Source organism: Nomascus leucogenys, chromosome 2, assembly GCF_006542625.1.
Source record: "Nomascus leucogenys isolate Asia chromosome 2, Asia_NLE_v1, whole genome shotgun sequence".
Taxonomy (NCBI): Eukaryota; Metazoa; Chordata; class Mammalia; order Primates; family Hylobatidae; genus Nomascus; species Nomascus leucogenys.
The window spans coordinates 130748024-130765813 of NC_044382.1; the positions used below are offsets into that span (position 1 = coordinate 130748024).

At 39.3% G+C, this 17790-nt stretch overlaps 1 protein-coding gene and 1 pseudogene across 2 annotated transcripts in view; both read left to right on the plus strand.

The window, feature by feature from the left end:
• Positions 1-17790, plus strand: part of SNX2 (sorting nexin 2) — a 61250-nt gene that overhangs the window by 8930 nt on the left and 34530 nt on the right. For both annotated transcript variants that reach the window (XM_003259887.3, XM_030818284.1), the window contains exon 2: positions 13946-14063. In XM_003259887.3, coding sequence (XP_003259935.2) covers positions 13946-14063 — 118 coding nt within the window. The remainder of the gene's footprint in view (positions 1-13945; positions 14064-17790) is intronic.
• Positions 14768-14908, plus strand: LOC115832035 (annotated as a pseudogene).

A 17790-nucleotide genomic window follows, 5' to 3' on the forward strand; every position in this document is an offset into this window, starting at 1 on the left:
TGAAAGTCCAGCCTTTCTTTATTGGGCTGTCTTTTTCAGAAATGAACTGACCATATATGTGTGGGTTGACCTATTTCTGTTTTATTTCATTGCTCTATTGAGAATCCTTTCCCAGTCTACACTGTCTTGATTATTTAATCTGAATCTTGAAATCCAGTCGAATGACTCCTCTAACTTTGTTATTTTAAAAATTGCCTTGGCTATTCTAGTTCTTTTGCTTTTTCTTATAATTTTAGAATCAACTTGTTGATTTCTACTGAAAAATCCTGCTGAGATTTTAATTGGGATTGTGTTGAATTCATAAATCAGTTTCAGGAGAATTAACCCATTAACAATATTGAGCCTTCAAGCTATAAGCATAATCTCTCTCTTTATTTAGTTAGATCTTACTTGATTTTCTTTCACTAATGTTTGTAGCTTTCAGCATACAGATCTAGCACATATTTTGTTACGTGCTAGATCTGTATGCTGAGTATTTCATAGTTTTTAGTGCTTTTATTTCTTTTATTACTTTTTATATTTCCCCTTTGGTGCATGTTGACCCTGTATGATAGCAACTGTTCTAAACACTTACTAGGTTTAGTAGGTTTTTGTAGAGTCTGATGATTTTCTGTGTAGGTAATCATATTGTTTGTGATTGTAGTTTTATTTCCTTCTCTCAGTCTTTATACCTTTTTTTTTTTCTCTTGTCCTAATGGCTGGGTAGGACCACCAGTATAATATTGAATAAAAGTGGTGAATATTTGAATAAAAGATAGTGAATATTCTTTCCTTTTTCATGACCTCAGGATATAAGATGTTATCTATAAGGTTTTTTTTTTCTAATGAGCTTAATCAAGTAAAAGAAGTTCTCCTCTGTTTCTAGTTTTCTGAGTTTTTATCCATGAATGGATGTTAATTTTGACAAATGCTTTTTCTGCATTCATTATGATAATCATATAGTTTTCTTCTTTAGTTTATTGATAAGGTAGATTATATTGTTTTTTTTTTTTCTTTATTTTTTTAAGCCCCACCCTCAGAATGATTTTCAAACTGATTCAGAAAGGTTGAATCATCATTGCATTCCTGGGATAAACCCCACACAATCATAATGTATTTATCCTTTTTATATATTGCTGGATGCAATTTGCTAGATTTTGTTTAGGCTTTTATGTCTATGTTCACGACAGATAGTTGTGTTTTCTTTTTCATATGTCTTTGGTTTTCATATGAGAAATGCTAGCTTCATTAAGTGATTTGGCAAGTGTTTACTCTTATTCCATATTCTTGAAGAGGTTGTGTGGAATTAGTCTTATGTCTTCCCTAAATGTTGATAGAATTTACTAATGAAGTTATCTGAATTGTAGTTTTGTTTGTTGGAAGGCTTTTAATGACAAATTCAATTTTTAAAATACAGGACTACTTCATGGTGAACTTTGGAAATATATCTTTTAAGGAATTTATCCATTCAGTCTCAGTTGTGAAATTTATGGGCATACTGTTTTTTGTAATAGTTGTCATCCTGTTATCATGTTTGTGGAGTCTGGATGGTAAACTTTTTTTTCCTGATACTGGTAATTTACATCTTCTGTTTATTTATGTATTTTGATTTGGTAGAGGTTTGATATCCCCTTAGGATCTTCTCAAACAATTAGCTTTTGCTTTCATTGATTTTTTTCCTCCTGTTGTTTCTGTTGTGAATTTCATTGATTTCTGCCCTTTGTTTTCTTTCTTCTGCTTGCTTTGTGTTTAATTTGCTCTTCTAGTTTTTTTTGTTTGTTAATTTTTATTTTTATTTTTATTTTTTTTTTGTAGAGACAGGGAGTCACACTATGTTGCCCAGGCTGCTCTCGAACTCCTGGCCCCAAGTGAGCCACTTACCTTGGCCTCCCAAAATGCTGGAATTACAAGTGTGAGCCACTGCACCGAGCCTGGTTTTCTGGTTTCTTATTAAAGTAGAAGCTTGGATCATTGATTTGAGACTTTTTTCCGTACTCTTGCTATTTAGCTATGTATTTCCCTCTAAGCACGACTTTGGCTGCATTCCACAGATTTTGATAAATCCGTTTTTGTTTTCATTCAATTTAAAATAATTTCTAGTTTCTCTTGTGACCTCTTATTTGATCTATGAGTTATTTAGAAGTACATTATTTAATTTCCAAAATTTGAGGATATTCCAGATAGCTATTACTGATTTCTGGTTTCGTTTGGTGATGGTAAGAGAATGTTTTATGCGTTTCATTTTTTTAATTTGTTAAAGTTTGGTTTATGGCCCAGAATATGTTCTGTTATGGTGAGTGTTCTGTGTGCACTTTTGAAAAGAATGTATAGTCTGTTTTGTTGAGTGGAGTGTCTTATAAATGTTAGGTCAAGTTGGTTGATATTTTTCTATCTTTCCCTGTTACGTATTTACTTGTTTTATCAATTACTGAGAGAAAAGTGTTGAAGTCTCCAAGATAATTGTGTATTTTTAATTTTTATTTCTTGTTTTAGTTCACTTAGTTTTTCCTTTATGTATTTTGAAGCTATTTTATTACATAGATGGTTAGGATTGTTTTGTCTTCTTGGTAAATTGACCCTTTTATCATATAATGTCCCTTTTTATTGATGATAATATTTCTTATTCTGAAGTTTACACCCTCTGATGTTTAGCACAACAGCTTTCTTGTAGATTGTCTGCATGACATATCTTTTTTATTGTTTTACTTTTAACTTATTTAATATGTCTTTAAAGAAGGTTTTTTTAGGCAACATGTGTGTAGTTATTTTTATATCCAGTCTAGCCATCTCTGTTTCCTAATGGGTATGTTTAGGGTATTTATTTAATTATTGATGTGGCTAGATTAGATCTACCATTTTATTTGCTTACTGTTTTTCTCTTCAGTTTTTTTTCCTTTTCTCCTTTCTTGTGTATTACTTTATGTTTATTAGTATTTCATTTTATCTACTGGGTATTTGTTTAATATCATTATGTTTAAATATATATTTTAGTGGTTGCTCTGCAGCTTAAAATATACATACCTGAGTTGATACTATACTTCACGTAAAATGCCAAGCTTTACAACCACATAGGTTCATTTACCTTCCCTCCTTTACGCTTGGAAGTCATTGCTGCCCACACCAATAGCATAGTTTTGCAGTTGGCGCCATCCTCAGGAAAAGTCAAGACAGAATACAAAAAAAAAATGGCAAAATGGATCCTTGCAAGCATGGGCCATTTTTTTACATTTTGGCTCCCTCCTTAGTCTGCCTGCTATTTTTTACTTTTGTTGCTTTTTGTATTCTATCCAGAATGTTTAGTGTCGTGTCTGTGGGGGAGGGAGGCTTTAGTGATCCTCGTTGATCTTGTTTGGAATCCGAAGTGCCACATTTTAATTGAAGAGATACTAGCCAAAAAATCTTAAAATTTTTTATCCTGCATACTACCAGGTGATGGTGTGGGGGAATAAAGGAATATTCATTTATTAAGAAAATAGATGTCTACTCAATTGTATATCTTGGACAACTGTAGTTCTCATCATGAAGAACCTGTGCCACAGACAGAGAAGCCATCAGTATTCCTTTCCACCATCACTTTCTCATTTGGCACTTGCTCTCCACACTCATTTCCATACACTAGAAAACAGCTCTTTTCCCATTCATTAGGAACCTGGAAGAGGCATGGAGAGGCAGGACAAAGATAAGTAGGTTTTTACAATCTTTAAAGAGTGACAGCTCCCTTGGCTGGGTGTGGTGGCTCACGCCTGTAATCCTAGCACTTCGAGAGGCCAAAGCAGGTGGATCACTTGACGTCAGGAGTTTGAGACCAGCCTAGCCAACATGGTGAAACCCTGTCTCTACAAAAAATACAAAAATTAGCTAGGCATGGTGGTGCATGCCTGTAGTTCCAGCTATTTGGGAGGCTGAGGTAGGAGAATTGCTTGAACCTGAGAGGCAGAGGTTGCAGTGAGCCAAGATTGCACCACTGCACACCAGCCTGGGGGACAGAGCAAGACTGTCCCCCACCAAAAAAAGAAAGAAAAAGAGTGATAGCTCCCTGGCAATTGAGCAGGGCACTTCAAGCTGCTGATGGTTGGACACTTGAAGGAAGTGGATTCCTCATAGCGTCTCCATAGTGATATGACTGCTCCCCAGCAGCCTCTACTTGAGTTGCCCACTGCCCACATCATTCCCATTGTGCAGTCCACTCTTGGGCTCTGGACTATGAGGTGAAAAGGTTGTTTTTGTTATATAAACATGTTTGTTTTTCTTTCTTTGTTTCTGGTGTGAAAACTATGAGCACCCAAGGTATTAGCAATATGAACTTTCAGTTACGATAAGAATACATTATACATTGCAAATAGTTTACATGTATTATAGCTGTATACTGTATTATAATCTTTACTTCAACAGTCATGTCTATTTTAAAGAACTTAAGAGGAAAAAATAATATGTTTTATTTATTCAGATATTTACCATTTTTATTGCTTTTCCTTTACCCAAGGTTTGCGCTTGTAATTTTTCTTTTTAGCATAAAGAATTTCCTTCAGCATTTCTTTTTGAGCAGATCTATTGGTGATGAATATTCTTAATTTGTACTTCTTCTGAAAACTGTATTTCACCTTCAATCCTGAAGGATATTTTCATCATGAAATATAGGTTTCTGCGTCAGTAGGTCTTTCAACACTTTGAAAGTGTTATTCCACTGTTTTGTAGCCTTTGTGATTTCTGGTGAGAAATCCAGTTGTTTGAATTGGTATTCCCCTGTAAAAATATGTTGTTTTTCTCTAGCTGCTTATATTTTTTCCCCTATAGCTTCCATTTTCAGCAGTTTGAATCTAATGTGTGTAGGCATAGTATTCTTTGATTTTAGCCTCAATGAGGTTTGCCAGGCTTCTTGAATCTGTACATTTATATTGTTCACCAAATTCGGGAAATTTCAGCTACTGTTTCTTTAAATACTTCTGCAGCAATCTTTCATCCTTCCTTCTGGAACATTTTAGTATTGTCCCATAGGTCCTTGAGGCTTTGTTCATTTTTTCAGCTTCTTTTCTCAGGAGAGGTTATCTTTGTTATTCAGATTGGATATTTTCTATGGATTTATTTTCAATTGCACTAACACTTTGCTCTGTCAATAACAATAACAACGCATTATTCTCTTCAGCCACAGCTCATTCTGTTATTGAGCTTATGTGAATTTTTTGTTTCAGGTAATTTTTTTTTTTCAGTTCTAACATTTTATTTTCTTTCTTCTTTTTTGTAGCAGCTTTCTTTTTTGCAGCAGCTTCTGTTTCTTTGCTGAGAGCTGTCATTTCATTTACTTCAAATATGTTTACCTTTACTTCATACAACATAGTTAGAAATGCTTTTAAAAGTTTTAAAAAATAATACATTCAACATGTGGGTTATTTCTAGGTTGACATCTGTTGATTGTCTTTTAAGATTTGGTCACATTTGTTGGACTCTTTATGACAAATAATTTTGGACTATATCTTAAACATCCCAAATGTTATATTGTGTAGGCTCTGCATCCTGTTATAATCCTCTGGAGACTGTTGGGATTTTTTGTTTTTTTTTTTTTGTTTGGTCAGGCAATCAACTTGCTTAGGTTCAGATTCCAAATTTCTGTTTTGCCTTCTGTGGGCAGTGGTTCTAATCTCAGTTCAGTTTTCAAAGCTTTTGCTTCTTCAGGTCTGTCTCATGCAGGCACCATTCAGGTCTTAGTCTGGGACTTTGACAGTGCCTAGGTATCAGTTGAGTTTTCCAGTCTGTGAGAATTGCTGTGCTGTTTGGCTACACATGTGCTGCTCAGGGTTGACCCAGAGATTTGCACACATTCATTCACAGAATTAGGGGATCCCCTTCTCCAGTGTTTTCTCTGGGATTTTCCCCACATTCTTCAGTTTACAAGACCGCCCCCCCCTTTCCCCACCACACACACACACACACACACACACACACACACACACACACACACACAGTTCCTCTAGCCTGAAAGATGAGGTTTCTTTTGGCGTTTTATCTACCTGTGCTGTAGCTCCTGTAGTGCAGCTCCATGCCTGGGACTTGGCTTTCAGCAAATCTGCAAGGGAAAAGAGGGGGAAAAAAAACAGGGATTTATTCATATACACATACTCCTTAGCTCATATGACCCCTCTGTCTGATTCATCTGGCCATAAAGATGAGATTTCTACCAGAGTTTAGCTGTCTCTGTCTCTATACCATTGCACAGGTCTGTGACTGAGGCCCACTTTCAGGACAAAACTATTAGAGAAAAGAGGAAAGGAATAGACTGTCTGCCTTTTACAATCTGTCAGAATTTGTTTACTTTTTAGATTCCTCAAGTACTTTTTAAATTTTATCTATAGGCTTTAGTTATAATCAGAGAGAGGGGCTCTAGTTGGCTTACCACTTGTATGAGTCATCTGTTGCTGTGTAACACATTAGCGACTTAAAATAATAAACATTATATCACAGTTTTTAAGGGTTGGAAATCCAGGAGCAGCTTAGCTAGCTAGGTATTCTCATCCAAGGTCTCTCATACAATTGTAGTCAGGATTTCAGCCAGTGCTGCAGTCATCTGACAGCTGAGGAGGATCTACTTTTTTTTTTTTTTTTTCTCACAGAGTTACTCTGTTGCCCAGGCTGGCGTGCAGTGGTGCGATCTCAACTCACTGCAACCTCCGCCTCCAGGGTTCAAGCTATCCTCCTGCCTCAGCCTCCCAAGTAGCTGGGACTACAGGTATGCGCCACTATGCCTGGCTAATTTTTTGGTATATATAATAGAGATGGGGTTTCTCCATGTTGGCCAGGCTGGTCTTGAACTCGTGACCTCAGGTGATCCGCCCACCTCAGCCTCCCAAAGTGCTGAGATTACAGGCGTGAGCCACCCTGCCTGGCCGAGGAGGATCCACTTCTAAGCTCACTTTCATGGCCATTAAGAGGAACCTTCATATCCTCGCGATGTGACCTCTCTGTAGACTACTCAGCATCTGACAAGCCGTTTTTCCCAATGAGTGGTCAGAGAGAAAGGGTAATCACAAGACCAACCAAGATGGAAGCCACAGGAATTTATAACCTAATGTCAGAAGTGACATACTATCATTTCTGCTGTATGCTGTTGGTCACACAGATCTACCCTGATACAGTGTGGGAGGGTACTATACAAAGATGTGGATTCTTGGAGGTAGGGATCACGTGGGTGGATCCTCTTGGGGGCTAACTCTTGGCTGTAACTCGACCTCTTTGTATTTCTGTGTTCTACAAAAGCAAGATAAAATACGGTATGTTATATTGGGAGAACTCCAAACAATTTTTCATTACATCAGTGAGCATAAAATGCACATCATAGAAAGATGGTGTGTGGCCGCAGATGAGGGTTTATGGGAAAAACTAGTTGCTTACTTTGTATGTATGCAAAGGGGGTTAGCTTTTAGACCATAGTCAATGAGAAGTCATTGAAGAACTATGAGCAAGACATAGATTTTTAGATTTCCTTGTAGCAATATGAAGAATATACTGGAAGTTGGGGAAGAAGATAGTAAGACAGTTCACTTTGGTTGGGCAGAAAAAAAAATGGTTTTGGGTTGTTGCAGCAGAGATACATATAAGTGAGAGAAAGGATAGAAGATAGGGGAATTGTCTAGATATGGAAGATGTGGGTGGTACGAGAGTAGGACTTTGGGAAAATATCTGGATTTCTGAATTGGGTCACCTACCAAGAAAGGCAGTTGTTTCTTCTTCCCAGTATTTCTGCCTTTTACTTCCTTTTCTTGTCTTTTTGCATGCAGCTAGAACTTTCAGTATGATGTTGAAAAGAAGTGGTAAAAGGGGACAACCTTGTCTTGTTCCTGATGTTACTGGGAAAGCTTCAAATTTCTCACCATTAAGTATGATGTTAGTTGTATGCTTTTTGTAGATGTTCTTTTTCAGGATATCCTCTATTACTAGTTTACTGAAAGTTTTTATCATTAACAGATATTGGAGCCACTCTGTCATATTTTTATGTGGATGCACTATAGGCTATTTGAATTTTTTTTTTTTTTTTTTTTTTTGAGATGGAGTTTCGTTCTTGTTGCCCAGGCTGAAGTGTGATGGCGTGATCTCGGCTCACTACAACCTCCGCCTCCTGGGTTCAAACAATTCTCCTGCTTCAGCCTCCCGAGTAGCTGGGATTACAGACATGCGCCACCATGCCCAGCTACTTTTTTTTTTTGAGACGGAGTCTTGCCCTGTCGCCCAGGCTGGAGTGCTGTGGCGCAGTATCAGCTCACTGCGGCCTCTGCCTCCCGGGTTCCCGAGATTCTCCCACCTCAGCCTCCTGGGTAGCTGGGATGACAGGCGCCCGCCACCACGCCCGGCTAATTTTTGTATTTTTAGTAGAGACGGGGTTTCATCACATTGGCCAGGCTGGTCTCGAACTCTTGACCCCAAGCGATACGCCTGCCTCGGCCTCCCAAAGTGCTGGGATTATAGGCGTGAGCCACCACGCCCGGCCTAATGTTGTATCTTTAGTAGAGACGAGATTTCTCCGTGTTGGTCAGGCTGGTCTCGAACTCCTGACCTCAGGTGATCCGCCTGCCTTGGCCTGCCAGAGTGCTGGGATTACAGGCGTGAGCCACTGCTCCTGGCCCTCAATTTTTATAGTAATATAGAACATCTGGTAGACAAACTTGTGGTTAATTCTTTGTCATATCCATCATTATTTTCTTAAAACTCAGTTAAATGATAGTCATTGAGTGTTTTGCTGCCAGATACGGAGTAAAGAGTAGTGAGCAAGATGAGATAACTCTTTCTTTCTGTATACAGCGTGCAGTCTATAAAACAGATAATACTCACAATGTGGTAAGAGAAATTATGACAGAAGTAGGTACTCTGTGGAAGCATATAGGCCAATCACCCAATCACAATTTTCTAGAGTTACAGTTAAGGTTGTCAGGAGTACTTTCAGAGGAGATAATACACAAACTTGTTCTTTAAATTCCTTCAAGTGGAAGTTGCTAAGTTAAAGAGAGGCCCACTTTTGTGAGAATTTGAGACTTTAAGAATTAGTTCTTGAGAGAAAAGAAAGCCTCTTTAAATTTTCCTATAAGGGTTTGAAACTACTTTTGAATGTTCTAAAGAGATATTTTTGTGCCACTGAGGGTGGTTTACTTAAAAAGCTGATGAGAAAATCTTATTAATTAGGAGTGGCATCAAAAGACTATTGATCCTACAAAATGCTTAGTAACTGCTGGGCGAGGTGGCTCATGCCTGTAATCCCAGCACTCTGGGAGGCTGAGGCGGGTGGATCACCTGAGGTCAGGATTTCAAGACCAGCCTCACCAACATGGTGAAACCCCTCCTCTACTACAAATACAAAAAAAATTAGCTGGGCGTGGTGGCGGGTGCCTGTGGTCCTGGCTACTTGGGAGGCTGAGGCAGGAGAATCACTTGAACCCGGGAGGTGGAGGTTACAGTGAGCCGAGATCGTGCCCTTCCACCCCAGCCTGGGCAACAAGAGTGAAACTTCATCTCAAAAAAAAAAAAATTGCTTAGTAACTATAAAAGAAAATATTAATACAATTTGCCTTTAATTAAGAAATTCTATTGCAAAATCTACCATTAAGAAAGTAAAAAGGTAAACCAAAGGTTGGGAGACTAAATTATTAATACATATCTGACAAAGAATTTTTATCCAGAATATGTAAGGAACTTCTGCAAATCAATAGGAACAACAGAAAAATGAACAAAATATTTGAAGAGACTCTTCACAAAAGGATATCTAAATTCCCTTTAAACATATGAAAAATTGCTCACCATAATTTCTTATCATGGAAATGCAAATTCAGAACACAATGATACATACTCTAAATGCAAGAGTAGCAAAAGTGAAAAAAATGGAATATATCAAAATGTTGGCAAAGAATTGGAGCAACAAAGTTTCATCTGCCGCTGGTGGGAGTGTAAAACTATACAACCACTTTAGAAGATTGTTTACTAATAACTTCTTTTTTTTTTATTTTTATATTTTTTATTTTTTTTATTTTTTTTTATTAATTTTTTTGCACACAAAAACAATAAACATTTTCTAAAAATACATACAAACAAAAAGATGCGTATCAAACATATTAGGAAGGTTACACATGGGAAGTCGGGGAATAGAAATGGGGGGTGGGAGTTAAAATAAGGTAGAGAGGGACTTTATGTGGATCAGTGATAATAACTCAATCCTCTATTTGACAAAGAAGAGGGAGAAGGAAGAGGAAGAAAAAGAAAGTGGGATAAAGGATCAGAAAGGGAGGAAAATAGAAAAAATTAGAGTATGACTCCAGGGTAGACCTGTTTTGTTGTCACTGAGTTGGTTGGGGTTGGTTTGTCTGTTGTATTTTTCATGTTTCGCCAAGTTGGCCAGACTGGTCTCGAACTCCTAGCCCGAAGTGATCAACCCGCCTCGCCCCCCAGAGTGCCGGGACCACAGGCGTGAGCCACCACGCCCAGCCCCCACATTGCTTCTGGCCTCCATTGTAGACCTCCCAGACGGAGCGGCCGGGCAGAGGTGCTCCTCACTTCTTCCCAGACACGGGGCGGCCGGGCAGAGGCGCTCCTCACTTCCCAGACGGGGCGGCCAGGCAGAGACGCTCCTCACTTCTTCCCAGACGATAGGTGGCCGGGCAGAGGCGCCCCTCACTTCCCAGACGATGGGTGGCCGGGCAGAGGCGCTCCTCACTTCCCAGACAATGGGTGGCCAGGCAGAGGCGCTCCTCACTTCCCAGACGGGGCGGCCGGGCAGAGGCGCTCCTCACTTCCCAGACGGGGCGGCCGGGCCGAGGCGCTCCTCACTTCCCAGACGGGGCGGCCGGGCCGAGGCGCTCCTCACTTCCCAGACGGGGCGGCCGGGCCGAGGCGCTCCTCACTTCTTCCCGGACGGGGCGGCCGGGCAGAGGCGCTCCTCACTTCTTCCCGGACGGGGCGGCCGGGCAGAGGCGCTCCTCACTCCCAGACGATAGGTGGCCGGGCAGAGGCGCTCCTCATTTCACAGATGAGGTGGCCGGGCAGAGGCGCTCCTCACTTCCCAGACGGGGTGGCCGGGCAGAGGCGCTCCTCACTTCCCCAGACGATGGGTGGCCGGGCAGAGGCGCTCCTCACTTCCCGACGGGGCGGCCGGGCAGAGGCGCTCCTCACTTCCCAGACGGGGGGGCCGGGCAGAGGCGCTCCTCACTTCCCAGACGGGGGTGGCCGGGCAGAGGCGCTCCTCACTTCCCAGACGGCGGGTGGCCGGGCAGAGGCGCTCCTCACTTCCCAGACGGGGGTGGCCGGGCAGAGGCGCTCCTCACTTCCCAGACGGGGGGCCGGGCGAGGCGCTCCTCACTTCTTCCCGGACGGGGCGGCCGGGCAGAGGCGCTCCTCACTTCCCAGACGGGGCGGCCGGGCAGAGGCGCTCCTCACTTCTTCCCGGACGGGGCGGCCGGGCAGAGGCGCTCCTCACTTCTTCCCGGCCGGGGCGGCCGGGCAGAGGCGCTCCCCACGTCCCAGACGGGGCGGTGGCCGGGCAGGGGCTCGGGAGGGTGAGGCGGGCAGAGCACTCGGCGTCAGGAGCTGGCGAGCAGCGTGGCCAACATGGCGACCGCGCGCCTGCAGCAAAGGAGAAAAAGCAGGCAGCGGTGGCGTGCGGCGGCAGTCCCAGGCAGTCCGCGGTGCGGGCAGCAGCGAGCTGAGTAGATTGCAGCCTGGGCCACAGAGGGAAAGAAAGAGAAAGAGAAAGAGAGAGAGAGAAAGAGAAAGAGAGAGAAAGAAAGGAAGGAAGGAAGGAAGCTAGCTGTTTACTAATAACTTCTAAAGCTGAACATTCATCTACCCTGTGAGTCAGCTATTCCATTCTTAGGTTTATACAAACATATTTGTTTACATGTTCACTAAAAGATGAACTAGAAAATTCATAGCAGCACTATTGATAGTATTAATAGTAAAAAATTGATAAACTTCTAAGTGCTTAACACTAGAGTGGTTCAAGTATGGTATTCACACAATGAAATATTATACATTTATGATAATGAGTGGTATACTACTACACAGAACACTATGGAAGAATCTTACATACATAGTAACATTAGGGCCAAAAACCAAACACAAAAAATAAGTACCATATGGCTCTATTTTATGGAGAGCAAAAATAGGAATAATTGATCCATACTGGTAGAAGCCTGCGTGGTAAAGAATGGGAGGGAGCATAAGTGGAACTTCTGGGTTTGATGGTAATGGTCTTTCATTATCCAAGTGCATTTGCATAGGTATGTTGAGTTTTTGAAACTATCTAGCTGTACACTTTTGATATATACAGTATTTTTGTGTTATACTTCAATAAAAAGGTTTTTAAAAGACCCGTTTTGGCCAGCCACAGTGGCTCACGCCCATAGTTCCAGCACTTTGGGAGGCCAAGGCGGGCAGATCACCTGAGGTCAGGAGTTCGAGACCCGCTTGGCCAACATGATGAACCCCATCTCTACTAAAAATACAAAAAAAAATTAGCTGGGCACGATGGTGGGCACCTGTAATCCCAGCTACTCGGGAGGCTGAGGCAGGAGAATCACTTGAACCCTGGAGGCAGATGTTGCAGTGAGCTGATATCACGCCATTGCACTACAGCCTGGGCAAGAAGAGCAAAATTCTGTCTCAAAAAAAAAAAAGACCTAGTTTTAACTATTGTAATACGAAAACCGTAATAAAGATAAAAGCTACACAATCTAGGTTTCATTGTGTTACTCATACGTTAAGGTTAAAGAAGTACAAGAGTGGCTCATTCCTGTGATCCCAGCACTTTGGGAGGCCTAGGCGGGTGGATCACCTGAGGTCAGGGGTTTGAGAACAGCCTGACCAACATGGTGAAACCCTGTCTCTACTAAAAATACAAAAATTAGTTGGGCATGGTGGTGCATGCCTGTAATCCCAGCTCTTTGGGAGGCTGAGGGAGGAGAATCACTTGAACCCAGGAGGTGGAGGTTGCAGTGAGCCAAGATTACACCATTGCACTCCAGCCTGGGCAATAGAATGAGACTCTGTCTCAAAAAAAAAGTACAAGAATAATCATTTGCTTAGATGAAATATAAATGTCTTGAGAGGTCACATTTTTAGTTTGAAGTGATAGAAATTTTAGAATAATTGGTCTTAATTCAACTAGTAGTAAGTTTTCCTCTTATAGTAAAACAGTGCTTTGAACTTCTTGGACATGCAACATGTTTTCAGGATCTGTTGAGTCACGTGGAATTTTGGTGTTTGGGTATATCTGCCCCCCACCAGGAAAAAATAAACAAACATGGCAATAACAAAAACAAAATTAGGGATTTTTGAAAATCAAGGGACATGATGTGGTTTTGGTTCTATTGTATACGACTGTGTAAAATATTAAATTTGGTTTTTGTTAATTATAACTCAGTATGACAAACTAGTACCTCCAAAAAGGATGACTAGAAAAGGTTTTCTGGCCAGGGGTGTTGTCACACACCTGTAATCCCAGCACTTTGGGAGGCTGAGGTGGGAGGATCACTTGAGCTTGGGAGTTCAAGCTGGGCAACATGGTGAAATCCCATCTCTACAAAAAATAAAATAAATAAATAAATAAATAAATAACCAGGTGTGGTGACGTGCACTTTTAGTCCCAGCTACCCTGGAGGCTGAGGTGTAAGGATCGTTTGAGCCTGGGAGGTCAAGGCTGCAGTGAACCAAGCTCACATCACTACACTCCAGCCTGGGCCATAGAGTGAGACCCTGTCTCAAAAAGAAAAAAAAGGTTTTCTTTTTAAAATCTTAAGTGACTTTTTGTTAAGAAAGATGATGAGTTAAAAGTGTGTTATTAGTTCATTCTTACTCTCAGAGGAGGAAATATAAATAGCTGTTCTTGTTCTTTCCTCCATTCTTATCAAGAGAATGTTCTATTTCTGTAGTACATGGTGACAGAATTACAATAGGTAAACATGCCAATCCATTACCTATTATTGTTCTTTTTTAACAGTCAAGTCCATCATCTCCAGAACCAGCTAGTCTTCCTGCAGAAGATATTAGTGCAAACTCCAATGGCCCAAAACCCACAGAAGTTGTATTAGATGATGACAGAGAAGATCTTTTTGCAGGTAATTGTCATGTCTTTATTTTTTAATAATGGTCAATTGCAGTATATTTTCTATTAGATAGAAAATATCTAAAACAAAACTGAAATTTTGTGTAAAGTGTTAGTGGTAGCTCTTGTAACTACTTAGAAGGATGGAGAATTTCCAATCCCATCGCTCTGTGAAAAATGTGGACTGTCCAGAGAAGCAAAAATGTGGTTCTTTCTGGCTGTAAGCATTTGAGAATAAATTGTATATTATAATTTGATTGGGGGCAGTACTTACATGCAAAAGACTAATGAGTGTGATGTTCATACTTTGAGAAATAGCAGTGAGTATACTTTTTTATTGCGTAGAAGTTGTCCCAAAGCAAAATTAAACTATGGATTTAAAAATTATTCTATATTTATGTTTGAAAACTGTTTTAATAAATTGCTGTACTATTTACCATCTGTTCCATTTGACCCACTTTTAGGTGAATAAATTGATGCCTAAGGAATTTGTTTTTGATACAGGGGCAGGATTTGGTGTAGTTCATCCTAACTTAAGAAAAAAAGGACTCTCTTTAACAATTATCTGCTTTAAAATTAAAATTAATGTTTTAATATTAAAAAGCAACATCTTCCTTAAAATTAATGACACAAAAAATGAAAATGGTAAATTTTGTGTGTTTAATAGCCTAATTTACCTGAACTGGCTTTCAATGAGTTAAAACTTAATATGGATGGATTCTTTTGTGGCTCATAAGCTTGGCGTTTTCACACTAAACATTTTTAACTCATGAGATTGGGACTTCACACTAATCTCTAATCTTTGAGATGTGCCTCCCTCAAACCTTGCTGCAGTATTGGCACATTTCCCATCTCACATGAAAAAGGAAAAAGAAAAAAAGATAAAAAATGAATAATTATGTTCTTAACTTTCATAGTGGTTCAATATTCAAACCATTCTGTGTTTTTGTACAAACGTGTTTGAAGATACAATCCTCCATCACAAAAATCCATATAGTTTACACCTTGATTCATTCCATGATCAAGTTGTCACTGGAGATGAATTCACATATTTTATTATGTCACAAAATTAAAAGTATGATACCAAATACCAATCATGTTCTCTTTTTAAAATTTTAAGCCACCTAACAACTTAGAGTCAAAATCACCGTTAACCAAAGTTGTAGTATTTCAGTATTTGTTATTGTGTCCTTTCATGGACTTTTTTCCAGGCAATCTTTCAAAGTTGTTTCATGGTTTTTGTGTCTTATGCTAAAAGATGACACAAGTTCTTTCTCTACTTAGCAAATACTAATCTAAAATTCTGTGTATTCCTTTAATGGTATAGGGTCATACATAGAGGTTTTCAATTATCCATTTTCTTAAAGACTTCTTCACCCTATAGTCTCAGATTTCTATGTAGATGAGTATGTTTAAACCTTATACTGTAACAACAGAACTGTGTCTGTGTGTTTGTGTACGTGCAAGGTTTTTTTTTTTTAACAGTATGCACAGCTGATCAAAGAGTTAGCCAAGTGAGGACTATACAATGATATTTGCCCACTTAGCTTTGTTAGAAAAAAAATTAAAAACAATTTTTAGACAGGTCTCACTCTGTCACCCAAGCTGGAGTATAGCCATGCCATCATAGCTCACAGCAGCTTTGAACTCCTGGGCACAAACAATTCTCCCACCCTTTCTTCTCAAGTAGCTAAGACTTCAGACATGTACCACTATACCTGGCTAATTTATTCATGTTTTGTAGAGATGGGGTCTTGCTATGTTGCCCAGGCTGGTCTTGAACTCCTGGCCTCAAACAGTCCTCCCACCTGGGCCTCCCAAAGTATTGGAATTACAGGCGTGAGCCACTGAGCCCAGCGGGAGAAATCTTTATAGTGTTTTATTCTACCTAGCAGTCTATACTAAATTCTGTGATCAAATATGGTGAATATCAGTGTTTGTTTTAAAAAAGAGAGATGGGAACTAAAGAACAATAAACATAGTCATCTGTCCCCTTTGTTAACCCAAAAATAGAAACATTTTTTATGCTTTAGCTTTCATCTTAAACTCAGCTGTATTTCATAATGACATCATTAAGTGACTGAAGACCTAATCTGATCATTTTTGTATGAATGAATGAGTATTACACTTGGTTCTTATTTATAATACTTTTTAACAGGTGTAGCATTCCTCCTTCTATGGAGGAGTATGGTTCTAGGAAACTATAATAAGGAGCAGCATATGTTACTGGGATGGTGAAAACTATTGTCCAGTAATGAGAAACTTATACTCGATTTGTTCCTCCTCTACCAGAGGAGAGAATGTAGATATTGCTGTAGTGACATTGACATAATCAGTTCATACATGTCTCAAAGTATGTTTCCAAGGAAAAATTAATCTTTATAGTTAGTACCTATGAAGCATCTTCCTGAACCTTTAGGTCTGCTTTAAATTAAACCTTGTGAATTTGTAATATATTGGTTTACTTAAGCTAAAAGGTGTCATGAAGAAAATTTAAGACAGATTATATATATGTATGTTGAATCTAAATCCTACAATTTTTGAATGAAGCAGCCTGTTAGTGTAAGTAACACAAAACTCAGCATCAGTAAAGTAAAATGTGATTAAAAAGTTTAAATGACTTTATCTGTACTGATTCCTCAATAAAGTTACTATCTCTTGCAATATTTTGCCTGTGGGTCTGTTGCCAAATAACAGTACTTCTTTCAGAATCTGGGGTTTTTGTTTTGTTTGGTGCTTGTTGTTTTGCTTATTGTTGTAAATATCTCACACTTGTAGCTTTGATATACTGCTTTTTTTACTTTATCATATTACTCATTGGTTTCATTTCTTTACAAAAAGAGTAATAAATACCAGCAATCATCACAGCCTGAAGTTGCATATAAGCTTTTATTTTGTTACGGTAGGCTTATGTATAGCCTATTTCAACATCTATAGTCCATTTTCCTTCCTCTGGTTACCGTAGTTTGAAAGATTTTTAGCTATTGATCATTTTTGCTTTTAATATGAAAAAGTAAAGAGATCATCTATACCAAGTAAGGATCTCATCAACATGAGATAACCAGTAAGAATAGCTTGATAAAATGTTGACATGTATAACCTTATTTCAGGTAAATATGCTATTACTGCTATACCTTGAGGTATTAAAATTAAAATGGTTCACTGACTATCATTACCACCATCTTGAACCTCTTAAGAATCTAAGAACCTCAGGTTAGAAACCACTGGCCTGGTCCTGTGTTTTCCTTGAGGTCCTGCCTTCCTTTCCTAGTATCAGTTCTACAAACCAGCAAAGTTGTAGTTTACATTATGGCCACCAGTTGTAATTTTCCCTTTCCTAGCTCTGCTTTTTGCATATGCTATTATTCCGTTATCATGGAATTCTTTCTTCATTTTTTCTCTACCCATTTCAGTCTTCTCAGATCCATTTTGTAAACTGTTCCTGATTTTTGTCTCCCAGCTCAACTCAAATTGTAGTGTTTGTTCTTTAGCTCATGTGGCAATTAAATGTCTTGTAACATTCTTTTCATTGTTTGCCTGGCTATTATTTAAGTCTTTTATTATTATTTAACATCCCACATGCTTATGTCTTGTTTTCCCCAACTAATTATAATCTCTCTGAGGGCAGGTATGATATTTTACATTTTTGTGTGTTTTTCTGTTGCACTTAGCACAATGTTATGTAGCCTGTAGACATTCAGTTTATTAATTTGGTTTTATTTTTTAAAATTATTAGTATT